This window comes from Trachemys scripta, chromosome 5, assembly GCF_013100865.1.
Source record: "Trachemys scripta elegans isolate TJP31775 chromosome 5, CAS_Tse_1.0, whole genome shotgun sequence".
Lineage (NCBI taxonomy): Eukaryota > Metazoa > Chordata > Testudines > Emydidae > Trachemys > Trachemys scripta.
Genome location: NC_048302.1, coordinates 96893693 through 96921507, shown reverse-complemented (window position 1 = coordinate 96921507; position 27815 = coordinate 96893693). Strand labels below are relative to the sequence as shown.

The following is a 27815-nucleotide window of genomic DNA, read 5'->3' as shown; positions in this document are numbered from 1 at the left end:
CCCCTGATTGCCCCCAACTGCCCCCCGCCATCCCATCCAACCCCCTTCTCCTTCCTGACTGCCCCCCTGCTCGGGACCTCTGCCCCATCCAACCACCCCTTCTCCCTGTCCCCTGACCGCCCCCGGAACCCCCACCCCTGACTGCTCCCAGCCATCCCATCCAATCCCTCCTCTCATTCCTGATGGCCTCCCCCAGGACCCATGCACCCCCCTTCTCCCTGGCTGCCTCCCGTCGCTCCATCCAACCCATCCTCTCCCTCCTGACTGCTCACCCCGGGACCTCTGCCCCATCCAACCACCCCTTCTTCCTGACCGCCCCTGCAACCCCTGCCCCCATTCAACCCCCCCTGTTCCCCACCCTCTGACCTCCCCGTCCCCTGACCACCCCCCAAACTCCCCTGCCCTCTATCCAACCCCCACCCCCGCTCCCTGCCCCCTTACCGCACTGTCTGGAGCACCGGTGGCTGGCGGTCCGGCTGCACCATGACAGGCAGCTGTGCCACCTGGCTGGAGCCAGCCAAGCACCACGCAGCACAGAGCACTGGATCAGGCTGGGCTCTGCAGCTGCGCTGCCACCCAGAACATTGTGCCAGTGGCGCAGTGAGCTGAGGCTGCGGGGGGAGGGGGAACAGTAGTGGAGGGGCCGGGCCAGGAGCTCAGGGGCCGGGGAGAACGGTCCTGCGGGCCGCATGTGGCCCGCGGGCAATAGTTTGCCCACCTCTGAGCTAGGATGTGATTCCCAGTTGGTGTACATACACTCCCACTGACTTCAGTAGGGCCAAAATTTCACTCTTAAGGATTGTGTACACAGTGGAGTAAAGTGTGCACTATGGTAGTGGTTTTCAAACTTTTTTTCTGGGGACCCAGTTAAAGAAAATGGTTGATGCCCGTGACCTAACGGAGCTGGAGATGAGGGGTTTGGGGTGTGGGAGGGGCTTAGGGCTGGGGCAGAGAGGGTGAGGGCTATGGGGTGAGGCTGGGAATGAGGGGTTCAGGGTGTGGGAAGGGGCTCTGGGCTGGGGCAGGGGGTTGGGGTGCAGGAGGGGGGCAGGGGGTTGGGGTGCAGGCTCTGGGGTGAGGTCAGGGATGAGGGGTTTGGGGTTCAGGAGGGGCTCTGGGTTTTGGGGGGATCAGGGCTGGGGCAGGGGATTGGGGCACAGGCTTGGGGCGTGGATTTACCTGTAGCAGCTCCCGGTCAGCAGCGCGGCTGGGGTGCAGAGGCAGGCTTCCCGCCTCTCCTGGCACCGCGGACCGCGCTGCGCCCCGGAAGCGGATAGGAGCAGGTCCGGTTCCTAGATGGAGGCATGGAAGCAGCTACACGTGGCTCTTGCCCGCAGGCACCACCCCCCCAGGTTCCATCGGCTGGGAACCAGCCAATGGGACTGTGGAACCAGTGCTCGGGGCGGGGACAGCATGCGGAGCCCTGTGCCCCCCCTGCCTAGAAGCTAGCCACTTCTGGGGTGCAGCGCAGTGTCAGAAAAGGTAGGCACTAGTCTGCCTTAGCTGAGCAGCACTGCTGACGGGACTTTTAATGTCCTGGTCAGCAGTACTGACCAGAGCCACTAGGGTCCCTGGGTGCTGAGCAAGGCAACCCAGTGCCTTACATGCCATGATCCAGTACTGGGTTGCGACCTAAACTTTGAAAAACACTGCATGATGGGGTGTGATTTCTAAAGCGCACTATGGAACATTAGGAGTATCCCAGCTGGAACTACATAGTCCAAAAATGCAACACATTGGTGTGCTTTAGAAATCACAACCCCACAGTCCACGTTACCCTGCCGTGTAGAGAAGCCTTAGAGTTATATTATTAAACATATCATTTTCAAGCCCCCATAACTTTAAAATAGTGTGCGTGATTGTCTTCAATTTAACAAACAAACAAAAAAAATACCCTGAAAGGAATCACAAAAATACTTTGCCTTTTTAAAGAGAGGGAATCTAAGATTTATAAGGGAATCCCTGTCTCTGTAGTCCAGGAAAATTTAGGTTTGGTAACCTGTAGTTAAATATCTGATGTGTAAAATTCTTAAATTAAATGGAGTTCCACAGAAAGTTGAAATGATTCTCCAAGTATTGATAAGGTCTGTTTTCTCCATTAATTTTATTTTATCTTACCTTCACTCTAATTACATTTATTTTTTATTCTTAGAAACAAACTCAGAGGCTGGAAAGAATCATTGGTCCACCTAATTTGTCTTCCTTTATGCTTACATATCTTAATTGTCTTTAGCGCCCCTTTATTCATTATAAAAAACATAATGTTGGAACAGTCAATAATTGTTTTGAAGAATTTCCTGATCCTGAAGTTTAGAAGCTTTCAGTGGTAGTGTTCTTTTGAATGAAATTAGCATCCAACAACCAACTTGACTCAGTTCATTCACAAGTAACATTATACCATTCAGATACAAAAAAGGCAGACTTTTAATGCCAATTCTTTCACAGACTATTGTAAGCCTAACTGAAAATTATAAACCTGACATTTGACTGTATATTCCTTTTTATTAAATAAAAAAGTAATATTTACTTGAACGTCTGCTTCAGTGAAGGAACAGTAAACTGTCAGGCACCAACAAAAAGATGTCATATAGTTTCATTTGTTTACATTATAAAAAAGCCTAATTCTGTGCACTTTTAAGCAAGCCTACTTTTATCCAATAAGTTCTCCAGCAGAGGGAATTATTCTTCCCTGCTATGTAAGTAACACTGTTCAGCCCAATATCTTTTGTTGGACTATAGCGTATCTTTTACAGGGTTATCCAATCATGATAATGAATTTAGCACTTCCTTTTGTAAGCTGTTCCATTTATTAAAAATGGAACAGCTTGTATTTTAATTTAAATTTCACACAATTGGGTCTTGTTATACCAGAACTGGGGTCTCATTATTCCAGGGATGGTTTCTCGAGTATCACATATACAAGTAATACCACCTCCTTACTCCTGCTCAGCATTCTCCCATTTATACATCCAAGAATAATAGTTTGTTTTGTCCCAGTATCACAATGGGATGTCATATTCCATTACTTATCTATCCTGGCCCCAAAATCCCTTTTAGAGTTGCTGCTTTTCAGAGTACAGTCCCTGACCTTGGAACTAACCAACTTCTTTGTTCCTAAATGTATGATTGTAGGGATGTAGTTCTGCTTTAACAATACGTAAGGATTGTATGCCTTCAGATGCTGTGATTAACCAAGGCAGTGATTTGCCCTCCTGAAAGGTAAAATAGCTGATGTTTTGGAGAGACTATCTAGGCCACTCACAATGGACCAGTAGGGTTGTATTTTTCTTTGTGTATGGGCAATCAATCTCCTCCCATTATACCTCAGTTTCCTTTGGACAAAACCCAGCATGACATTCCTTCAACTGCAAGACAATTACACATCTTTCAGCTTGAACTATTGTGTGAAAGCTATAGTGCACTTATGATGACTAATAATAAAAACCAAAGCCTCTATACCCATCCACTAGTCTAGTGCTAGCATTGTGCACTACCCTCCTGAAAAGTTAGTTTGGAATTAAAGTTTGGCCCTTTATTTACTAAGCATGCTCTGAAGACAGCATGTTCAACATTTCTCTGTCTAATGCAGGTGCAGCATTGAAATGCTCAGAGTGGAATCATATCCAGTATTTTACAGATAAAAGAATGATTACCAAGGCACAATATCTTGAGGATTAGTGCAACTCATGTGGGTCAACATCAGTGTGAGTTATGAGTGCTCAGAAGAACTCAATCATCTCCAGCTATTGCATTTTTCCATTCTGGCTGCATCCTGGCTTCTTTCCAGAGCTGCTGAAGTGTAGATAGCTTTGGAACAGCAATGATTTCAAACCTGTTAGGACCAGATTCACAAGTGAGATTTAGCCCGTGTGCTGCTCAGGCAATACAAATGGGCTGAATTTTAGCAGCAAGTGGCCCATAGGAAATTCCCTTTGTATAGGGGGAAGTACTCACTGCTGTGAAGCTGGAGCTGGCCAGTTGCCTTCCCCATTAATGCTCCAGCACAGATGGATGGAGGGGAGCATTGCCTATCTCTGCTATGTCTATCCTTTATTGATGTGAGCTCTCCGTCCAAAAGCGGTCATGTGACTCTCCCCAGCAGTATGTTTCGGGTGCCCAGGGCAGCCAGCAGAGAGGTAATCACTGTGGGGTGGGGTCAGGACTGGGGAAGACACTGCTGGTGGCTCCTACCCTGTGCTGGGCTCAGCTGCTAGTCCTGAAAGATGGGACTTCCTCTTCCCCTGCACGGCATCCAGGGCTGGGTCAGACCCACCCCCAGATTTCTCCCCTGGCTGCTCCCTCTTCCGTCCAACTCCCGTGCATCCAGACCCCTCATACCCAGACCCGCCTGCCGAGCCTCACCCTCACCCCCCCATACCCAGAACCTCCCTGACACGCCCCACTGCACCTGGACCATCCCAATGAGCCACCTGCACCCAGATCCCTGCTCTACTGAACCCCAACCAGCTGCACCTGGATCCCAACCCCACTCCCCCAGCATCTAGACCCCCCCACCCAAACCCCCCTGCTGAGCTCCATTCCCCCTCCACTCCTGCCCTGCTGAGCATCAGCGACCTTCACTGGACTCCCCCTGCAGACTCCCATTACTGTTGCACCCAGAACCCCCCAACAAGTCCCTGTGCATCCAGATTCCCCCCCCACACCCAGATCCCCCACTGAGTGGCCTGCACCCAGACTGCCCCACCCAGAATCCTTTCAACCCACACCCAGATCCCCCCACACTAAGCCCCTCCACACACACATCCTGCTGGGCTGAGCCTGCCTGCCCACACCTGGTACAGAGGGGCAGGGCTCTTGGGTGTTTCTGGGGCAGGCATGGTCTTTGTGCTGTGTCAGGATTGGGTGCAGCCTTACCGCTAAGTCAGTGTCCTGGGCGGGAGGGGGAGCTGGACTGTGATCACCCACCTCTGTGCAGCCAATGTCATGCTGGACCCTCCGCATTTGACAAATAAAATTTCAGAATTTTAAAATATTATGCACAGAACTTTAATTTTTTTGGAACAGAATGCACTCAGGAGTAAGGAGGGATAAGGAGTCAGGGCTGCATAGAGGTTTTAGAGGGTCTAGGCCAAAATCTGAAACTAAGATGACTCCCAACCCCCCCCAACAATTTAACACCAAAGGAAAGCTGGGGTAGATGGAGTGAGAATGAGCTTAGACTGCACTCAGCCCAAATCACAGGCTTGACTCCTGCCCAGGGCCATACATGTAGTTTGATTTCTATATTTGGGTAGGCAGCTCCACTCAGGCCAATGGGGCTGCACAGGGGGCAAATTCTGCACCTGCCTGATGTTTGCAGTTGGGGGGGACAAAACCTCCCTCCCCCTCAAACTATGCTGGGGGTGGACCTGGCTCCCCACTTTGGCTGTTGTGACTGGGCAAACAGGAGGGGGTGGGTGGATGCAGCACCACTCAGGTTTGGGGGGGCCTCTCTTTCCCTCCTAGCCCTGCAGCTGCCAAAGGCGGGTAAGTCACGCTCACCAGGAGCAAAAATGCAGAACCCTAAAACCAAATAATTTTTTACATTCTCTGTTCCTGCTTCAACCTGAAGAAATTGTACAGCAACTTACAGCAACACAGCTGTACCTTACACTTGTACCGCTGCAAGGTCTCCCATGTAGCCGCTCTTTGCCTGCAGGAGAGCATGTAGGTTACTCTAACAGGTGGCTGGGCTGCCATGGTCAACACAAAACATGCTTGGCTTTCAAGCAGACATCCACACCCATGAAAAAATGCAGAAATTAGGCTTGTTTTTGGCTTAATTGGCTTGAGTTGCTTTTTGGCTTGTAGCTTTTTTTTTTTTTTTAATCAGTTCCCGGCAAGGGGGAAGCAAGCAGGGGAGAGAGTCAGGGGTGCACACAGCGAGCCCACCACAGTCCCAGACTGCACACTGGGGGAATCTAGTCACATAGAGAGTCGGCGTTCTTAGGGATTAGCTTGGTTTTTGATTTATTGTGAATGTCGGGGTGCTTATTTACCACTGAAAGTTGGCAACTGTGCTTTAAGGCAAGCGCAGTCACACTCAGGAGGCAGTAGACAGCAAGAGCAGCAGCCCTAGATCTTGTACTGCCTGCAACCCTTGTTGCATCTGTAACCGTCTGCCACCCCTGCTGCGATCTGTCGGGTTTACAGTGTAAGCGCCTCAGGGCTGTGGCTTGCCAAGGCATTTGTAACATGACACGCACACCGGGCCTGCAGGAACAAACGCTGGGGGAATGGCGGCGGAGGCCGAGGGCGAGGAGCCAGCGGGGCTGCTGGGGCAGAGCATCCGCCCCACGCGCCTGCCCCTCCTGCCTCACACAGGCTGAGGCCACTGGCTTGCGGGGTGGCCCCGTTACCCCAGAGAAGCGCGGCTGCCCCTGCGGCTCCAGGAACGCGTGACTGAGGCGGGGATCAGCTCCCACACCAAGGTCAATTGGTGGGGCCTCGCAAGCCCGACTCGGCCGCTCCCCCCGACAGCCAGGGAGAAACTCCCGGAAAGCGGCCGCTGACAAGCCAGGCTCCAACAGCACAGCACAGCCCCTCCCTGCCGCTGGGCCCGGGCTGCAGTCTCCTTGCTAGCGTGACAAGCGCTGGCATCTGTGCAGGAGGGCACAGCCGGGGGCTCCGACCTAAGTCCTGCCGTTCCCTCGGCTCGCCACCTCCCCCCGCCCCCCAGCGGTTCGCTCACTTTGTGGGCGGGGCGGGCTCGGAAGCCGCTGGCAGCTGCCGCGCTCAGATCGGATTCGGGCTGAGCCCCGCCTCCTCGCTATGGTTGGTCGTGGCGCCAGAGGCTCTTCCCTTGCCCCCCCCCCCCCCCCCCCGCTCTCCTGGGTGACAGGGACGCTGTTAGCGGGAGTGGCGGCGCATGCGTACATGAAATATTGACTCGGGAGCCCCGAGCGAGAAGATGAAGGTAAAGTTCAAAAATGCCGTTATTGGGGCGGGGATCGGGCCCCCTCCAGCTGCCTGCGCTTCTCTGGCGCGGGGGCAATAGGCAGTTGTGGAGGCTGAGGGGCCTGGGGATTAGACAGCCCGGCCCGGGGCCTGCAGCGCTTGGACGCCTACCCTTGGGGGGGCTGCAGCGCGTGGGAGGCAGAGCGGGGTGACCCGGGCCAGACGTGGGAGCGGGGTGACCTCGTGGACACGCTGACGAGCCCTGTCCTGGAGGGCAGCGGTGACCCGAGGGGCGGGGGCTGCTGGAGGGCAGCGGGGGAGGGAGAGTAGCTGGGCGGGGTGAGCGGCAAAGGGGGCTGATGGGGGCTCGCTCCTGCCGGGGGCAGCAGGGAATGGCGGCCCGCTCTGCTATGTGGGACGTTGGGGAACGGCCTGCGAGCGCAAGAGGGGCGTTTCGGCCTCGGCCCCGTGCGTCTCCCCCAGGAAGAGGCGCTGCAGAGGAAGCTGCAAGAAACCCTGAAGTGGGCAGCGAGGGAATAACCTGCCCAAAGGCGGGGGATCTTCTTCCTGAACCTCAACTGTATAGGTCTAGCCTCTGCCCTGTAGCATGAGGGTATTTATCACTTCCAAACCTGGGGGGAGGGTTTTATGGTTGTCATAGGCGTGCACAGCGCGTTTCATTAGGGTGTGCACCCAGGGTGCCCCGCCCTAGCCCCCATCCACTCCCTCCTACTTCCTGCCCCCTGACTGCCCCCCCCACCCCCCCCCCCCCCCCCCCCCCCCCCCCAGCTCCTTGTCCCCTGACCACCACCTCCAGAAACCCCCCGCCCTAACTGCCCCCCCGAGGACCCTCCTTGCTCCCTGACTGCCCTGACCCCTATCTGCCCCCTGACAGACCCCAGGACTCCCATGCTCCATCCAACCCCCCTGCTCCCTGACTGCCCCCTCCAGAGACCTCCCACCCCTTATCCAACCCCCCTGGCCTCAGACCCCTTACCATGAGGCTCCAAGCAGCATGTTTTGCTCTGTGCAGAGCCAGACACGCTGCCCTGCAGGAGCGGGCAGCCCCGCCCCCCAAAGCGCTGTGCGCGCGGCGGCATGGCTCCAGGGGAGGGATGGCTCCTCTGGGCAACGGGGGAGGGGCCAGCGGCTTGCTGCGTTCGGCCGGGTGCTCCGGCCCTGGAGCACGGACCCTGCGGCTTGCCGCACCAGGAGGGTGGGGCCATTTGCCTGGGTACACCCCGTGCGCACACCTATCATGGTTGGTTTTAGTCTTATCCAATATAACTGGATGCTCTCAGTAGCCAAATAAATGCCCAGTCCTGCTAAGTGCTGGGACCCAGTGACATCCTGTGGCAATGAATTCCACAGACTAATTTGCTGACTCAATTTCAGTGAAGGTTTGCGTGTTGCTGTGTTGAGAAAGGGCAAATAGGGGATGCCAAATCTCCTGTATATATTCTAGATTGTGTATTGGTTGATTTAAAGTTGGCTGCTCGCATGACCGAGGGCTGAAAGATCACAAAGGCCTGGAATTTGCCCACAACCCCACTAATATTTTTCCCTTACTAGTTTTTTAAAATGTGGCTTATTTAATTAACCTTCCATGTCAGTGTTTGTTCTAGCAGCAGAATATATGATATATAAACATCAGCTGTGCTGTAGAGCTTGTTTTTAATTTTTTTAAACTAGAATTCAAATGTAGTGTATAGATTGCATAACCTTATTGGTAAAGCTATGTTTTAGTGTCGGGTATTTTTAGTAAAAGTCATGGACAGATCACGGGCTGTAAATAAAATTTCATGGCCTGTGACCTGTCCGTGACTTGTAACCCCTGACTAAATCTTGGGGAGGGGAGTGGCCCGAAGGGGCCGCGGGTGCTCTCGGGGGGGGAAAGGGTTGGCAGGGCTGGCAGGCTCCCTATCTGGCTCTGACCAGCATGTCCCTGCAGCTCCGAAGTGCAGGGAATGCCACGGGGCTCTGCATGCTGCCTCTGCTACGAGTTCCAACTCTGTAGCTTCCATTGGCTGGGAACCACAGCCAGTGGGAGCTCCAGGGGAGTCATCTGTGGGCGCGGGCAGTGCGTGGAGCCACCTGGTTCCTCCATCTAGGAGCTGCAGTGATATGCCAGCCGCTTCCAGGGAGCGCCCCCTCCCCCCCAAGGTAAGCGCTGCCCCCAGCCCTGAGGCCCCTCCCACACCCAAACTGCCCCAGCAGCGGCCGGTGAAGCTGGCTCTGGGGTTGCCTGATCTGCTCAGGCAACCCCAGAGCCAGCTGCACCGGCCACTGCAGAAGTCATGGAAAGTCATGGAATCTGTGACTTCCCTGAAACTTTATGAGAGACACGCAACTTTACTTATTGGTTATCTTAAAACAAGTCTGGTCTGTCTTATCTAGATACTTTAGATACTTGGTCTCCATCACTAGAATATCTGAGCACCTCACAATCTCTAGTGTATTTATTCTCTCAATAGCCCCGTGAAGTAGGTTATACTGTTATCTTCATTTTACAGATGGAAAATTGAGGCACAGAGAGGTTAGGGCATGTCTACACTTGCAAAGTTACAGCGCCAGCAGTTACAGTGTTGGTCAGAAGCACAAAAGTAAAACCGGTGTTCACACTGACAGCTGCCTGCGCAAAAGTGTGTTCACACTTGCGGCATTTGCAGTGCTATTCAGAGTGGTGCACTCTGGGCAGCTATCCCACAGAGCACCTCTTTCTCTTTTGCCCCTAAGACTTGTAGGAAGGTGGAGGAGGTCGTGGGGCATCCTGGGTCCAGTCTCAATGCTCCATGATGCATTGCTTCGCATCCTATCAGTCCCTGTGCGTCTGTCCGCATTTGTTGCCATCTTTCAACGGTTTGTGTATTGCGCGCCCTGCCTCTTTCGGGCTGCAGGAATGGATCCCGAACTGCTGACCAGTATGCTGCTCGCTCTGACAACATGTCACGAGTGACAGTGGAGTTATTCCTTAAACTACAAAGGCAAGAGGAGTGCGACATTGATCTCGCCACGCGTAGTAGCTACGACACGAGATTACTTGTGGCAGTCACGGAGGTGCTGATCACAGTGGAATGCCACTTTTGGGCTTGGGAAACAAGCACTGAGTAATGGGATCACATCATGATGCATGTTGGGGATGACAAGCAATGGCTGCAGAACTTTTGCATGAGGAAAGCCACATTCATGGGACTGTGTGATGAGCTCGCCCCAGTCCAGCGACACAAGGACATGAGAATGAGAGCTGCCCTGTCACTGGAGAAGTGCGTGGCGATTGCAATGTGGAAGCTGGCTACTCCAGACTGCTACTGATCGGTTGCTAACCAGTTGGGAGTGGGAAAGTCGACCGTTGGAGTCATGTTGATGGAAATGTGCAGGGCCATTAATCGCATCCTGCTCCAAAAGATCGTGACTCTGGGCAACGTGTGTGACATTGTGGATGGCTTTGCACAAATGGGCTTCCCTAACTGCAGAGGGACGATAGGTGGCACACACATTCCAATTCTGGCACCCGACCATCTAGCCACAGAGTACATTAATCGGAAGGGGTATTTCTCAATGGTTCTCCAGGCGCTTGTGGATCACTATGGACATTTCACAGACATTAACGCAGGCTGGTCCAGAAAGGTCCATGACACACGCATCTTTCGCAACACTGGCCTGTTCAAGAAGCTGCAAGCAGGGACTTTCTTCACGGACCAGAAGATCGCCGTAGTTGAAGTCGAAATGCCCATTGTGATCCTTGGAGACCCTGCCTACCGCTTAATGCAGTAGCTTATGAAGCCATACATGGGGCAACTTGACAGCAGCAAGGAGTGGTTCAACAACAGGCTGAGCAAGTGCAGAATGACTGTTGAGTGTGCATTTGGCCATTTAAAAGTCCGTTGGCAATGCCTGTATGGGAAGCTGGACATGGCCGATAACAATATTTCTATGCTTATAGCCGTGTGCTGTATGCTCCATAATATTTGTGAAGGGTGAAAGCTTCACCCAGTGCTGGACCACAGAGGCTCAGCGCCTGGAAGTTGAGTTTGAGTGGCCAGAGACCAGGGCTATTAGAGGGGCACAGCGCAGGGCCATAAGGATCAGGGATGCCTTGAGGCAGCAATTTGAAGTTGAAAGCCACTAATATTTGTTGCTATACTCGAGATTGCAGTATTTGTAATGCTAGGAGGTGATTGGTGCACATGATGCAAGAAGGGGCCTTAACATAATTGTATGTTGCTTTGCAGTGCTCTTTTTGCTTTCACTTAATACAGGGATGGCCAACCTGAGCCTGAGAAGAAGCCAGAATTTACCAATATAGGTTGCCAAAGAGCCACAGTAATATGTACTGATTATATACGTACACATATACTGACACATACGTATGTGTATGTGTGTGTGTGATTATACACACACACACACACATAATCATTATATAAGTTGATCGTGTGTGTGTGTATATATATGTGTATATATATATATATATATATATATATATATATATATATATATGTTTATTATAACAATAACAACTTAATCTTTTACTTAGTGAGACTTCAGGCAATCTTTGCTTTCAACAATTTCTTTGAAGTTTGGTTTGTGTTCTGCTGTGCTCACACACAGCAGTTCTCTTAAGTGGCTCTCTGTCAAAATGGATCAGTGCTTGGATTTCACATATTTAAGTGTCGAGAAAACAGACTCACAAAGATAGGTCGAGGCAAACATCGAGATTCATTTTAGGGCTGCACCTCTGATGTTGGGGTATTTATCCTTTGGTACAGATTTCCAGAATGTAAGAGTCCTTTTTGTCTTCTGAACAGATTTCAGTCTGTCATCTTCCAAAAGTTCTATTATTTCCATCTGGGATGTTGCTTCGTCAGTAACTAAAGGTAGCTTCAGACAATCAACTTCAGCACTAAAAGGATCAATCAGAAATTTGATCTGAGGTCTTTTCTGCTGCAAATCTTGGAATCTTTCCTCAAAACTGTGCTTAAGATCTTTAATCATGCTTGCATACCTAGTTGTGCTCTGTTTTAGGGGTTCTGCTGCATCTTCTTTTGACCTGGCTCAAAGTTGTGACATTGAGGGAAAGTGTGTCAGCTCTCCCTCAAGCATTTATCTGGGAAACAACCGCTGTTTGTTCATGAACACAAATACCCCTTGCACTAGATCAGACAGCAACTGGAATTTTCCTTGTAAGTCCACATTTAGTTTATCCAAATGCAACAACATGTCTGCAAGAAATGCCAAGTCTAGAACCCATCCAGGATCTTTAAGCTCGGGTGTATTCTGTGCTTCTCCTCCATAAATAATTTTACTGGTTCCAGGAACTTGAAAAAATGGGAAATAACGTTACTTCGTGAGAGCCATCAAACTGTGCAGTGAAATGGCAAAACATCAGGGAAGTCGTCTTCATCCAGTTCTTCAATTACATTTTGAAATTGTCTGTGATTGAGTACATTTGAGAGACTGAATTTCACAATGTGCAAGACAGGTTTCATGACGTAGTCAAATTTGAGATTTTTAGACACCAGTTGCTCCCGATGAATAATACAGTGAAATGTCCAAAATTCGGGAAAGCTCTCATCAGATTTACAAAGCCCTGCTAATCCATTCACAGATTCCCACATGGACGGAGCCCCGTGCATTGCAATGGCAGTGAGCTTCTGTAAAAGGATGTGGCTTTTCACAACTACCAACATCAACACTTCCTTTAGATCTCGTCCACGCGTTCTGTCCTTTAGTGACACAATATCGAGTTCTTCCCTTACAACTCAGTCATCAGACACAGTGTGGACAAAAATACCGATAATTGAGGATTATCCTGCACAACGCATGACTCATCCAAAGCGATGCTCAAATACTCACACTGTTGAAGTTGCGAGTACAGTTGCGATTTGATGTCACTGTTCAGGTCGGAGATTCTGCATTCTTTTGTGTGGTATGAAAGCTGCAGGCCAGAAATTTTCTTTTGTGGATTCTCGTTCTCTGGTGACAGGATTGAAATCACATCAGAGAAGCACGTTTTTATAAGCTTCCTTCAGAGTAGGAAGGGCTTTTTTGCATGCGCTATGTGCCAGGCCACGTAATAGGAAGCTAATGTTACAGTCGGCGATCAGTTGGCAAATCTGGTGGAAAAACGGCTTCTACATCTGTTTGTTTTGTCAAAGTTTTCAGTTTTAAAGTGCAGAGGGAGGGGTGAGGCTGTGCACTCTCTCTCCTCCCACCTTCCCCCTCCCGCCCTGAGCCTCCTCAACGCCACAAAACAGCTGATTGCGGCGGGCGGGAGACACCGGGGAGAGAGGAGGAGGCGCTGATTGGGGGAGCCGCTGGGGGAAGGAGGAGGGGCTGATAGGGCTGCCAGTGGGTGCTGAGCACCCACCATTTTTCCCCAGAGTCAGCTCCTAGCAGGAGCTGCATATTATCTTCTGAAGAGCCGCATGTGGCTCCGGAGCCACAGTTTGGCCACCCCTGACTTAATAGAATAAAAATTGCTCTCAAACAAACACAATTCTTTTATTAAAAGACAACAACCAGAGGAGAGAGTGAAACGAAAAAATTCATCAGCAGGGAGGGGGAGGGGGGAAGAGAAGGTCTCAAGAGGAGGGGGTGTCCCAGGACGGCTACAGCTTTGTGTAAGTAAGGGATCATACCCAGCCTTCTCCTTTGGAGTACAATGCAGCTGGTGCTGTACTTCAGCAGGGCCAAACTGCAGAGGAATGGGTGTTGAGTGCAGTGGGTAGGGGGAGTCCACAGTGCTGGACTGTGAGGGAGGGAGGAGTGGAATGCTGCAGAGTGTGGAGCCAGGAGGTTGATAAGAGTGTGTGTGTGTGTGTGGGGGTGGGGGGCGGCGCCATGGGAAAGAGTTTTGCGACAGCAGCTGCAGGGGAGGGCGGGCGCCGAGCTGCTCAGTTTGAGGAGCTAGTATCACCTGGAGCGTATCCACTTGGCACGCCATAACATTTAAGAGCTACTCTGTGGCTTCTTTCTGGTGTGCCGCATTCTCCTTTTGGTCCCTCTTCTCGGTGTCCCACCACTCCTTCAATTCCTGTTTCTCGGCAGCGGAGTGCATCATAACCTCTTGGAGAAAGTCCTCCTTTAGTTCTTCGGGGCTGCCTTCTAATTCTGTGCAACCTTTCTGCCGCTGATAACAAAGAGGTAGGCTGGGTTCCCAGGATCATCTCTGTGAAGTTTAAATGCAACATTTTACAGAAGCAGTATTGTTTGCAACACAGACAGCACTGACTCCGTGCTTTAAAACACAGCTAGTACTCTCACACCTGTCGCTAACTGGCTGACCCCAGGCAAGCACACATGAACTACAAGATTCCCAAAATGGTGAGTAGCTGTAGGGACAGGATAAATCACTCTTCCTGGACCCTGCTGTACACTGGGCACGTGGCTCTTGGGTAGAGCCAGCACTGTAGGGGGGGCCTGATAATCATTCCTTTCCTCACACTTTTCACAGGAAGGTATCTTGTTGCTGAGGGTGAGCAGGGAATCAAAAGAGGATCTTCTCCAAGCCTGCGGCTTATAGATTCATAGATTATAGAACTGGAAGGGACCTCGAGAAGTCATCGAGTCCAGTCCCCTGCCCGCATGGCAGGACCAAATACTGTCTAGACCATCCTTGATAGACATTTATCTAACCTACTCTTAAATATCTCCAGAGACGGAGATTCCACAACCTCCCTAGGCAATTTGTTCCAGTGTTTAACCACCCTGACAGTTAGGAACTTTTTCCTAACGTCCAACCTAGACCTCCCTTGCTGCAGTTTAAACCCATTGTTTCTGGTTCTATCCTTAGAGGCTAAGGTGAATAAGTTCTCTCCCTCCTCCTCATGACACCCTTTTAGATACCTGAAAACTGCTATCATGTCCCCTCTCAGTCTTCTCTTTTCCAAACTAAACAAACCCAGTTCTTTCAGCCTTCCTTCATAGGTCATGTTCTCAAGACCTTTAATCATTCTTGTTGCTCTTCTTTGGACCCTTTCCAATTTCTCCACATCTTTTTTAAAATGCGGCGCCCAGAACTGGACACAATACTCCAGCTGAGGCCTAACCAGAGCAGAGTAGAGCGGAAGAATGACTTCTCGTGTCTTGCTCACAACACACCTGTTAATGCATCCCAGAATCATGTTTGCTTTTTTTGCAACAGCATCACACTGTTGACTCATATTTAGCTTGTGGTCCACTATAACCCCTAGATCCCTTTCTGCCGTACTCCTTCCTAGACAGTCTTTTCCCATTCTGTATGTGTGAAATTGATTTTTCCTTCCTAAGTGGAGCACTTTGCATTTGTCTTTGTTAAACTTCATCCTGTTTAACTCAGACCATTTCTCCAATTTGTCCAGATCATTTTGAATTATGACCCTGTCCTCCAAAGTAGTTGCAATCCCTCCCAGTTTGGTATCATCCGCAAACTTAATAAGCGTACTTTCTATGCCAATATCTAAGTCGTTGATGAAGATATTGAACAGAGCCGGTCCCAAAACAGACCCCTGCGGTACCCCACTCGTTACGCCTTTCCAGCAGGATTGGGAACCATTAATAACAACTCTCTGAGTACGGTTATCCAGCCAGTTATGCACCCACCTTATAGTAGCCCCATCTAAATTGTATTTGCCTAGTTTATCGATAAGAATATCATGCGAGACCGTATCAAATGCCTTACTAAAGTCTAGGTATACCACATCCACCGCTTCACCCTTATCCACAAGGCTCGTTATCCTATCAAAGAAAGCTATCAGATTTCTGCCCTGGCCCCTATGCAGCTTGCCTGTGTGCAGCAATGGTCCCTCCCTGCTCCCTCCTCCCCCCCGATGGTAAAGTGGCGCGGAAAAGTTACCGTTAATGGGGCAAGAAACAAAGCAGCTCTGCCGAGGAACCTGCAGCAGCGGATTGCCCAGTATCTCCACAAGAGTTTCCTGGAGATCTCTGAGGGAGATCCCCATGAAGTGAGGGAGTCTATCAACAGCCTGTTCCGCCACTCAGACAAGGCATGTGGTATGGAACTGCTTTCTCCAACCCTGCGTTCTCTCTGCTTCAGCAATTCCCAAAATCAGATCCACTTACCAGGGGCCTCCTCTCCTGTATGCGCTTCACCAAGATCCGACTGCTGTGACTGGCTAGGCTCCTCTGGGGTAGAAAAGAGCTCCTGACCTCATGCATCTCTGGCCTCCAAGTCATCCTCTACCTCTGGGTCCCTATCCTCTTCTTCATCCAAGTTTTCCTTCTCCTGGCTCGGTCTACTCTTGACTGGCACGCGAGCCAACGAAGTATCCATAGGGGCCTTCGCAGTGGAGGTGGGGTCGCCACTGAGTATCATGTCCAGCTCTTCGTAGAACTGGCAGCTTGTGGGCGCAGCACTGGTGCGGCGGTTTGCCTCTCGCGCCTTGTTGTAGGCGTTCCGCAGTTCCTTCAGTTTTACCCTACACTGGAATGTATCCCGGTCATGGCCCCTTTCTGTCATGCATTGTTAAATCTGCCCGTAGGTATCATAATTCCTACGGCTGGAGTACAGCTGGGACTGCACAGCCTCCTCTCCCCAAATGCTGATGAGGTCCAGCAGCTCAGCATTGCTCTAAGCAGGGGATTGCCTGGTGCGTGGAGCAGGCATGGCCACCTGGAAAGATGCTCTGAGGCCACTGCACGCATCACCGAGCAAACAGGAAGGGGATTTCAAAATTGCAAAGGAATGTACGGGAGGGGGATGACAGTTGGTCACCTGAGGGCAAGGCAGTAGAGTTCAAACTAGTGACCACAAAAGGTGAGAACAGGCATTGTAGGACACCTCCCGGAGGCCAATCGCAGCACTGTAATCGCCACGGTGTCTACACTTGCACTGCAGCGCCATAGCCCTGGCGCAGAAAGCTCTACACCTCTTGTTGGGGTGTTCTGTTTTTTTTAGAGCGTTACCACTGCGCAGTTTCTGTGCATTAAGTGGCTTCACAGTGTGTACACCTCGGGAGTTACAACCCAGAAAGCTGCTTTACTGCACAGAAACTTGCCAGTGTAGACAGGGCCTCAGTGACTTGCCCAAGGTCACAAAGGAAGTCAAACCTGTCCATTTTTTTTTTTTTTTTTTTTGAAAGAATGAACTTCAAATGGGAAACTTCCACAGGCCACACATAGTGTTGCCAGCCTCAAGTGTTTAAAGCTGAGATCTTCTAAAATGATAAATTTTGGGTTGTTTTTCTTTGCCTTTTGATTTCTAAGCCTGTAAGGTGCTTCATAGTTTCAAGTTTCATAGCTTTTTTTTTTTTCTCTTCCAAACACGAGGGCTACAAACCAAGGTGATTTAAGCGGAAAGCCTCAATTTAAATCATTGATTTTAAATAACTTTTCCATTTGTACTTCAATTATTTTCTAAATAAAGGTACATTTTCATTGATTGATATAACCATTAAAACACATTGATTTACAACTAAATAGAGCCTTAAAGTAAATTTGGTACATCTGTTTGCTACCCGGGAGGGTACACTATAATAGTGAAAAAATTCTCTAAATTGTACTTTCAGATTCTTAATTGTACATTTTTTAGTATGTTAGAAAATGATTAAAGATATATTGTTTATTTACTAGATAATTAACTTTTTGCTCATGATTTTTGTCAAGCTGCATTAGGATGGTAACGAACTTAAACATACAAAGCAGCATATAAATTTATTTTCATTAAACAAAACCACATTTAAATTAAATGTTTTGGATACATAAACTTTTCATCAACACGTTTTATATTTACAAGTGATTTATTAAATAGAGGGATTAACTGTACTCATCGATTTAAACTGATTGTTTCAGGTCAGCCTGGGAAAATTTTCAAATATGCCTAAGTGAAAGTGACTGGAGTGTATGTTCCTAGTCACCTGTCTCCTGTATTACTTAGGCTGACCTATAGTGCCATATTTATAAAACTTGACATCAAAAGTTAGATGCTTTCCCCAAATTCTGTCTTTATATCAGTGATACTGAGACCTCAGTGATTCAGGAGTCAAATTAGTAATCAACATTACCCAAAAGAGCCACAGTACTGTGAATTCATTCTTTCATTTAATATATATTATTCTCACAGCAAAATGATTGACCAAGTATTTTATCAACTTCACTTGGTTACTAACATGGTAAAAACATCCTGATTTTTTAGTAACTTAGATTGGTTAATAATTAAATCACACAGTGTTTTAATATCGTGCTGCAAAGAGCTGCAGGAGACGCATTAAAAAGCCACTGCTTTTCTACATAAAGGAGCCTTTAACTCAGAGTTTTTCACAACTTCATTGATTCAGTATAGTTATTTTTATTTAAATGTTTTAAGAGATTACAATTATTTTAGCCTTTAATATATTTTTTATTAAATTAAGATTTCATTATAAACAGGGTTTTATGTATAAAAAGAAAAACTTATAATTTTTCTAATTTAAACAAAATTAAAAATCCAGTTTAAATAAAACATCCAATTTAAATAAGAAAAGCCCATTTATTGATTTTTTTTGAGAAAATTTTAGATTTTTATCCACTGTACTAGAAACGTACTTTTTTTTTAAATGAAAGCTGAGCTGCTTATGCAGTCTCTTAAGACTAGCAACTATGAATTTAAGAAAATTACCAAATATTGTGAGACTTGTGGTAGAATCACAAGAGTTGGCAACACTATCAATATTGCTAAAGAATAAAGTTGTGTGGGTTTATAAATAATCTTCAGATTTTAACACATGCAAGGTGTGAAAAGAAAAGCTAATTTTATTTTACAGTTCAGTTACTTGGTTTCGTTTTGTACTTTTACTTTTCTTACCTAAGTAGCAACAATCAAAAGTGCTATCTTTGCAAAAGTCTGAATTCTCTAACTTAAAATTTAAAAAAATTGCTAATACAAGTTAAAGTATATTTGTACTATTTTCGTCTTAGGTTTTCAATGTTGAACTTTTTCAACACAAGATCTGAAGTGTCTGTAATGAAAATTCACTTTCCCATGTATAACAAAAGGCCTGCCACAGAATTCTGTCCCTTTTATGCATTGTCTGTCCTAAAGCCTATCTTTTACTTTATTTGTACTGAATATTAGTTATATTTACTAATATGTACTAGGCAGGTTTAATATTCTCCAATGCTTACCATTTTTAAGTTAGTAATTCCCCTCTTTCTTCCCTCAGCGAGTATTTACTCTATTAGAAAAGGCTTTGCTTGGTTCCCCTGTGCAGTTCATCTGGCAGAAAACTTTAGGAAACTTCCTTGCTGTGACAGGGTAAGATAAGAAGAATTTTAATATTATTAATATGTATGTAGAGGTAATTGAGTTATTTTCACCATTTTGTTAATGTTGTATATTCACTATCACAGTATATGTCACAGTTCCTCAGGTAACTTGCATCTCTGACCCCTTTTTGGCCTTCTTGAGGGCACCCCACTTAGGTCTCAGGCTTCTCAGCTGTCACCATAGAGTCCTGCAACTCTCCACCTCTAGACCAGGGAGTTTGGCTGCAATTCTTTCTGTAATTCACTGTGATTACCACAGTAGATCTGACTTCAGTTCAGCACCTATGGTCCTATTCTTTCAAGGGCAATGACAGGGTTAATTAGTGACCAACCAGGCAATGATAGGGTTAACCATTGACCAACAGCACTTTTATAGTTTTAATTTCTTTGTTTGTTAAGGTTTTTGAAGTAGGTCAAACTAGTATAAGTAGATTTGGCAGAATTCAATTTTTTATTTTTTTTTTGTAATTTAGGCAACTAATATGTATTTTTAGTTTTAAGATTTTTGTTTGATTTTTAACAATTTTAATTTTTACAATCCTTGGAAATTAAGGGGGAGGGTTGGGTTAGCATTAGGGTAGGGTTAGCATTAGGGTAGCACTAATAGTGGGGCTCCAAGGGGTTCCCAGGACTGGCAACATGGCTGCAGGGGCACCCTGCACAGCTGAGGGATCCAAGACACCTATGTAAAAGATGCCAGAGAGGCTGTCATCCTCAGCCGGTGGAGCAAGGACTCCAAGAAGAAGGATGAGCCCCTGGACACCACCCTGCTGCTGAACAATTCCATCCCAGGGACAGCTCCTATGTTTCGGGTGGGTGGGTGAGTGAGTGCAGCTCCTCTGTCATGGCCACAGAGGATTCCCTGCAGGGCCTGTGACGTTTGATTCCTGCAGGTGCAAGGTGCGGGGAAGGTTGCAGTCCTGGCAGAGCAGAGACTCCCCTGCAGAGCTATGAGGAACAGGACAAGCCCCTTGCCTGAGGCCACCCCACTGCCGAATGGCTCCTGCCCAGGGACAGAGCTCCCCCCAGTACATCATCCTTGCAGTACTAGCTCGGGGTCTCTGCTCTGCCCATCCAAGACCGCAGCCTTCTCCACAGCTTGCACCAGCAGGAATCAAGTGTCACAAGTCCTGTGGTAGCATAGTGAGCCTTCTGCCACCGCAATGTCATGGCCTCACTTCTATGACAGAAGGGCTGCCTGGGGCTTCCTGTGCTCCTGCAGGGCCAGTGACATTGGATCCCTGAAGACGCAAGATGTGGGGAAGGCTGCAGTTCTGGCAGGGCATGCAAAGTAGAGACCCTTTGCCTAAAATGGGAGACAAGCCCCTGGCCACAGGGGAGGCTACTCTGCTGCTGAATGGCTTCTGCCTAGGAATGGCTCCCGCACTCCCAGCTGTTGAGTAAGAAAGCTATGACAGTGGGGTTGCCTGCCCTGCCTGAGGACTGGTGACATGTGATACCTGCAGAGACAAGGTGCACAGGGTGGTTTTTGTTTGTTTGGGTCAAATTTCAGTGTGTCAGCTGAAATCGATGTTTACTTCATCTATCAAATTCAATCGAATCCTGCCAAGGCTGTGTATATGCAGTTTCTGTCAGGAGCGGAGTCTCCTCCAGACTTGCTACCTGCCTAGGTATTTGCATTAATTACCTCCCAGTGATTTAGTTCTTGTAGGAAACCCTGTAACTCCCCCATGGAGCCAGAATACAATCCTTAGCCCATAAACATACATATAAGACTTATAAAGCCGATACAATAACTTTTTATTATTCCATGTGTCCATAATATCTTTTATTGGACTACCTTCTGTTGGTGAGAGAAGCAAGCTGTATATTTCCTAGACCTAAAAAAGAGCTCTGTGTAAGCTTGAAAGCTTGCCTCTCTCACCAGCAGAAGTTGGTCCAATAAAAGACATTACCTCTCCGATCTTGTCTCGCTAATATCTTGGGACCCGCATGGCTACAACAACACTGCATATATCCATAATCTATGTCACAGTAAGTACCTATCCCCTGGAAATATCAATAGATAAAACTCATGACCCACATCAACGTGGCATGAAAGATTAATGGGAAAAGTTTTTATGACATCTCTAAGGATATTTGCAAGTGTACAAAAAGACTGAATTCATCTTCCGTGTTTTTAGAGCTGATCACACTGTAAAAATCTTTGATCGTCATGGTCAGAAGAGAAATGAAATTAACTTACCAAGGTAAGAACTAACAAGGGTTTGGAACATGTTCTTAAACAAAAAAAACCACATACTTTTAATGGCACATGCATACATATAAGTAATCTGTGGAAGATGCATAAGTAATCTGAGGCAAAATTGAATTCATAATACAATAGCCATGAAAAATCAGGAAAAAATTATATATATCCTTATACGTAAAACATTCTTTAACTATACTTTTCATCAAAAGCATGCAGCTTTCTTGTTTTTTTCTGCACTCTTGTCTAATAATAATAATAATAAAAACTCCCAGCTCTTATTCAGTGCTTTTCATTTGTAGATCTCAAAGGAGGTCAGTGTCATTATCCCCATTTTACAGATAGAGAAACTGAGGCACAGAGAGAGAAGGTGACTTGTTCCAGGTCTCCCAGCAGGCCAATGACAGAGCTGGGAATAGAATCCAGATCTCCTGAGTCCCAGTCAAGTGTGGTGTCCTCTAGGTTACACTGCCTCTAGTGGCTTCCCTTCCCATTTATTCCTCCTGCTCACCAGAATGCTGCATGCTGCTGTGGCTGGGGATTGAGACATCCTTTGAAGTTTCTTGTGGGAGGCCACGTTTACTATCCTGCTAAATTCAGGCAAGTGGGAGAAAAGAAGATAAATACTCTTTTTGCATACCGTACGTTTTTTACCAAAGAACAATGGTTGAGAGATAAGGTCCATGGTAGAAGAGTGTAAAAAAAATTTTCAGATAGTTAAAAACCAAAGATGTTGAAGCATTCATGACCACAAAAGCTGTGTTCTGCATGTATTTGCGAAGATTAGACACTGCAGTTTTTACATATTTAATTGATAAATGTCCCTCTGGCAGCCAAACAGTAAATTATTTCCCCATACTAGCAGATGGAGTCTAGAACAAGTAACCAGATGCCTGCTATACATTATGAGTTGCTTGCCTTATGATTAGAGATGTGCAAACGGTCAGTATAATACCCAGACTCCATCTAAAATCAGGGTTGGTTCAGGTTCTGTTGTGTTCACACAAATCTACCTTGATGCACATGACAGGGCTGCTAACATTTATACAAACACCTGTGTGCCAGAATCCATCCTTTTGTTGTCTTCAGGGATGCAGCTGGGCTCCTGGAACTGAGTGGCCCACTCTGCCCTCCCTGGGACTGTAAGGGACACTGAGGGTGTGTCTACATTGCAGTTAAACGCTGCAGTTAGGCCTGTGCCAGCCGACGTTGGCTCTCAGGGCTCGGGCTGTGGGGCTGTTTTATTGCAGTGTAGACATTTGGACTTGGGCTGCAGCCTGAGCTCTGGGACCCTCCCACCTCCCAGGGTCCTACAGCCCAAACTCCAGCCTGAGCACGAATGTCTACACCACAATTAAACAGCCCCTTAGCCTGAGTCAGCTGGCACAGGCCAGCCAAGGGTTTTTAAGTGCAGAATTACCCCAAGAGGCCTCTTTCTTCTGCACAGTCTTTGAGGATTTGTTCATTATGATCCATTGTCTCTTCCAGTTCTAATAAGAGCCTTTGGTGCCCAACCCTTCTCTGCACTAGTGCAGCAGGAAAATATACCCAGTACATAAGCAGAGTTGTTTATAATCCTCAATATATGTCCCTTCCTTAGTCTTATTTCTCCTATGCTAGAGATTGTGGGGGTATGTCTGCCCCTGTGCTCATTGTGGGAACAGCAACTAGAGCATTTTTCTGCTTCCATGTGGACTTCTGTCCCAAACTTAATACTCTTCTGAGAACTAGGGAGAGAGCTGTCCACATCAGGTGACCTCCAAAAAACTATAAGGTTGGGTGACAGCTTGGAGTCCCTTAAAGATCCAGAGTATGTTGGAAGGGACCGTCTAGCTCCGGGGTCCAGCAAGGGATCAGGGCTCTGGAACCCCCTTTGGAGGCACAAATGGTAGGAAGGGGTCATAGTCTTGGGTGAGATTAGAGCTGGAGTGCAACTTCTATCTGGAGATTCAGGTTTATGTAACATGAATGTCTCATCCTGTCTCAGGTTTTTTAGGAGGGGAGGAGCTGGGTCAGGGGCTTCATTTTGTACTGTGTAATTTTGTCTGGTTTAGGCCCTCATAAACTTTTAAAATCCCTAGTAAAGTTTATTTTCTTCTTTCTCTTTGTTTCTTAAGCAACTGTGTTGCTATGGACTGGGATAAAGATGGGGACACCTTAGCCATAATTGCTGACAAATCTAGTACCATTTATCTGTGGGATGCCAACACAAACAAAACAAGCCAGGTGGACGGTGGCATGAGGTAAGAAAAACTCTTCTTGTAAAATGTAAAACGCATGTCAAGAATCATACTAGTACAGTATGCCCTTCTTGGTGCTACATCCTAAACCCATTTGGAAGCTGAAACTAATGCAGAATGCAGCAGCCTGCTTCTTGAGTGAGGTATGTTGCCGCAAGGACATTACACTGGTGTTTTGTAGTTTTAATTGGCTATCTGCAGGTTTCAAGGTAGAGCATTTCTGTAGGTTTTGGTCTATAATGCCCTAAATGGCCTCAACCAGTCTACTTGAGAGATTACCTCTTTCCCCACGACATGCTACTGCCAAAATTGGGATCAATAGAAGCACTTGATCTGGAATCCATTCAGTTTAAAACAGAGGTTGCTGCTAGGAAGGCACTTTCCCTAAGGGTTCCTCCACTTTGGAACTCGTTTCCCACACCCAAGTTCTAAAAAGGATGAATCTCTTGACCTTCAGGTATATTGCAAAGATCTTTCAATACAGCTTTTGTGGGTAAGGTGTTGCTGAAGGGTAATATCTAATCTTGTTGCTGTAAAGATTAGCTGATCATTGTTGATACACCTCTACCCTGATATAACGCGACCCGATATAACATGAATTCCGATATAATGCAGTAAAGCAGAGCTCCGGGGGGGCGGGGCTGCGCACTCCAGCGGATCAAAGCAAGTTCGATATAACGTGGTTTCACCTATAACACAGTAAGATTTTTTTTTGGCTCCCGAGGACAGTGTTATATCGGGGTAGAGGTGTATATGATGGAGTTGGCAGCTGGATATTTTTTATGGTATGATTTGTGTTTTTAAAAGAATGTCAACAGTGCCTAAATCCTGAGAGAGTCTCCATCTATTATTAGTTACATAGCAGTAGCACCCACCATGTGCTAGGTACTCTTTGAAGCACATACGATAATAAAGTCCCTGCCCCCAGAGTCTTTCATCAGCAACAGAAAAAATATTTTCCTCTTCACATGTCTTATCAGAAACTCGATCCTGATTAACAGTCACAGACTCTGAATGCATCTTATTTTGCTCGCTGTTACTTTACGTCCATCCAGTCTACGTAGCTGGGATATGAGCAGCCCCTGTTACAGAAATATCTATTCCTTTAGTACTTCTGCTTCTATTACCATTTATTATGCTCTTCATGTTTATTACTTTTTAAACTAATAATAAAACAGACAAAATTTCCTTCAAGGGCATTTACATACATCAATTCTAAAATCCAATTACATGAGGGAGACTGTATCAGTAAGGAAGCCATACTTAATTGCATACAACAATATAAATGCAACAGAAATATCAGGACTCAGGCTTGGCTGACAGGTTAGGCTGCAGGGAGATTGAAATAATATTCTCTTTTTACTAAATTCAATTAAAATATTAGCTTTTTGTATTAACTCTTCAAAAGTCACATAAAACACAGTCTTCCTCTATCTGAAACTCAAAGCAAAAATAGCTTCTGCTAAGCTTTCTTACTACGTTGGATAGTTTGTAAATCAAAGAACTATGATCTACCATGTGAATACAGTCATGTGATCAGTCCCAACTACACCGTTAAAATACAGAAAAATTCAGAAAAGCACCATCTTTTTAAACATTTCTTAGAAATTTGTCAACTTGATTATGCTTAGAGCTTATGGACAGATGCCCACTTTTAGCATTTGTACACATCAAATATTTAAACAAACTAGCTTTCTCCCCCCACCCCTCTCCCTCACCCCCCAGTTCATCGCTATTTAGTGAATGCTTAAGCAAGTCTGAAAGTGGCAAACTCACCCTAAACAAATGAATTAAAAAATTTAGCTCAGGTTTACACAACACTGTGCAAATACAAAACAAATATTATAGTTAACAATACGCTTGTTTTTTAAGTTTAAAAGAGAAACTCACTGATATGCCATATAAGATGATTTTATTGTGTTTTTTAATATTTCAGAGACCCAATGTCTTTCTTGCTTTGGTCCAGAGTTGGAGCCTTACTTGCTGTTGGAACAACTAAGGGAAACTTGCTTATTTATAACCAACAGACTTCTCGCAAGATTCCTGTCCTTGGTATGTACTATACTGAATTCAGAGGGTTTGTATGTTTCTAACTGAGAGCAAAATTTTACTCATAGTGTTAAGATTACTTTGTGTTCAGTGTAAAAATATAATAATCTATAACTGTAACTCCAAAATGTACCCTTGTTCAAATGGCTACTTCTGATTTATTATTCTTACTAGAATGGTTTCTTATAGAATACTTTGTAAAACACCTCTGTGATGACCTAGTGGCAAAGTTCTGTGCTGCCATGTGGGAAACTTGGATTAAATTGTCTCCCTTGCTCCACAAGCCAGAAAATTGGCTGTGGAATTTTTCATGTTGTTAACTATCTTTCCTATGGTATATTTGAGGAGAAACGTCAATAAACTTCAGAGTTCCATTTGGGCAGGAAAATGGTGGCTGCCATAAATGGCTTGAGAGGTTTGATGCAAATCAAGTGGGAAGATGAGAAGTTCCTTAAGGTTCCATAAAGATACAAAGGCTTCCCTCTCGGGGATTTTTTTTTTTTTTTTAACAAGAAACAAACTTTGATAACAAATATTTTCCACTGGCTATCATGCCTTTTTGAATTTTCACCATGTCAGTTTTTTGTTTCACACCCTAATTGTTTTCTAAAAATGTACATACTTGAATTACATTAATCTTTCCTTTAATTTTTTAATATTTTTTTTAAAATGTGTGTATTGTAGGGCTCAAACCTGCATAGGCTGGGTTATGAATTAGAGGCCACATTTCCATCTCTAATTTTGTATGGTTTTTTATACACATACATTAAATATATATCTGTTTTTCAGGTAAACACACCAAGCGGATCACTTGTGGTTGCTGGAGTACTGAAAATCTGCTGGCACTAGGTAGTGAAGACAAAATGATAACTATTAGCAATCAGGAAGGAGATACTATAAGACAGGTAATAATAGCAGCATCTTTATCTAACTGTTATACTTAGTTTATGATCCTGGGGCAAGATTCTGTGCTGATCTCTGAGAGTCACAACACTGGACTCTCAGCCCAGTTGGAGTGGATGCTAAAGTGGCTATAAGTCATCTTTGCACTCTCCCAATCCTGGACTGCTCCCAGGGCTGGAGCATAATGTCAGCATACTTTGGGGCCTGTCTAAGTTACAGCAGCCTCTTTGGGTTGCCCTATTGGCTGCAGACTCTGCAGCACTGCATGTTATAGGCCTGCCCCTGAAATGCTGCTCACCACATCTGCCCCGGTTTATCCCCTATGCCAGGGCTTGCAAGGGGTCCTTGGAAAGCAGCCTTTCCACAGTGTCTGTACCAGGGGAATTCTTCCATGGCCAGATACAGGGCTTTTAGGGCACCTTTAGGATGATCCAGCCCTTTTACTCTTTGTAAAGTGACTGGAGTAGGGATGAGGATCTTACCCCTGAAGTGTAAGGTAGACCTTCATTGCCCCTTTTTAGATGCCAATTCCCTTCTTCCCTCTGATCAGAGTTCTAAGTGTTTTCTTATGTAAATTAGAATCCTTGTGAGAAAAGGCACTTTCTGGATATGCACAACATTTATAGAATTCACTTAATTTCAAATAGTAGAAATAGTGGTTCATTGAATACTTTTTTAAGAGCAGACTGAAATCTTATTTCTTCAAATGGTTGCAGACATTCCTCTCAGGTGTGCACACGCCCAGTGTACTGAATCTGGAGAACTTTGCTTAGCACTCCCTTTTGGGGTGGCACTCGCTTCCTTTGGCCTTTCATAGCCTCTCCCATAGCTATTTAAATGCAGCTCTGCACTGACCTCCCTCAGTTCCTTTTCACTGCCTGCAGCTTGAGTTTGAGAATTCTGTGTGGTATCAAATATCATGTTTTCTATCAGTGCTTTCCTATGATTTTGTGTATGTATTTAGTTATAGTAGTGCCCTTAGGATTTACTTAATTAGTAGTAGTTAGTTAAGTAGGATTTAGCCTGGTGTGATGCCCTCACCAGGTTTTAAACACCGCCTGACATGTTGGGTGGCTGTCTCTAATAGTGACCCCACACTCGTGTTTATTGTGCCTGGGGAAGGGCACAATAAAGAAAAGTGCTCCATCTGTAAGTTGCTCAAAAAGAGAACATAGGTGGCTAGACACTTGCACCGGAAACAACACTTTATGCCTGCTTCGGTGCTGGGAACCTCTGCAGATTGAATAGAGCTGGCCCATCTACCCACTCACTGGTAC

General features: G+C 46.5%; 1 protein-coding gene across 9 annotated transcripts in view; it reads left to right on the top strand.

Annotated features, from left to right (window-relative positions):
* Positions 1-6828: 6828 nt before the first annotated feature.
* Positions 6829-27815, top strand: part of WDR19 (WD repeat domain 19) — a 126322-nt gene continuing 105335 nt past the window's right edge. For 8 of the 9 annotated variants that reach the window (XR_004645816.1, XM_034771250.1, XM_034771252.1 and 5 more), the window contains exons 1-6: positions 6829-6916; positions 19035-19126; positions 21282-21347; positions 23464-23589; positions 25523-25638; positions 26425-26540. Coding sequence is in view for 7 of the 9 variants with exons in the window: in XM_034771250.1 (XP_034627141.1) it covers positions 6911-6916; positions 19035-19126; positions 21282-21347; positions 23464-23589; positions 25523-25638; positions 26425-26540 (522 nt within the window). In the remaining 2 variants the exon portion in view is untranslated. Of the gene's footprint in view, positions 6917-19034; positions 19127-21281; positions 21348-23463; positions 23590-25522; positions 25639-26424; positions 26541-27815 lie in introns of those variants that run through there. The other variant, XM_034771255.1, reaches the window with a different exon arrangement.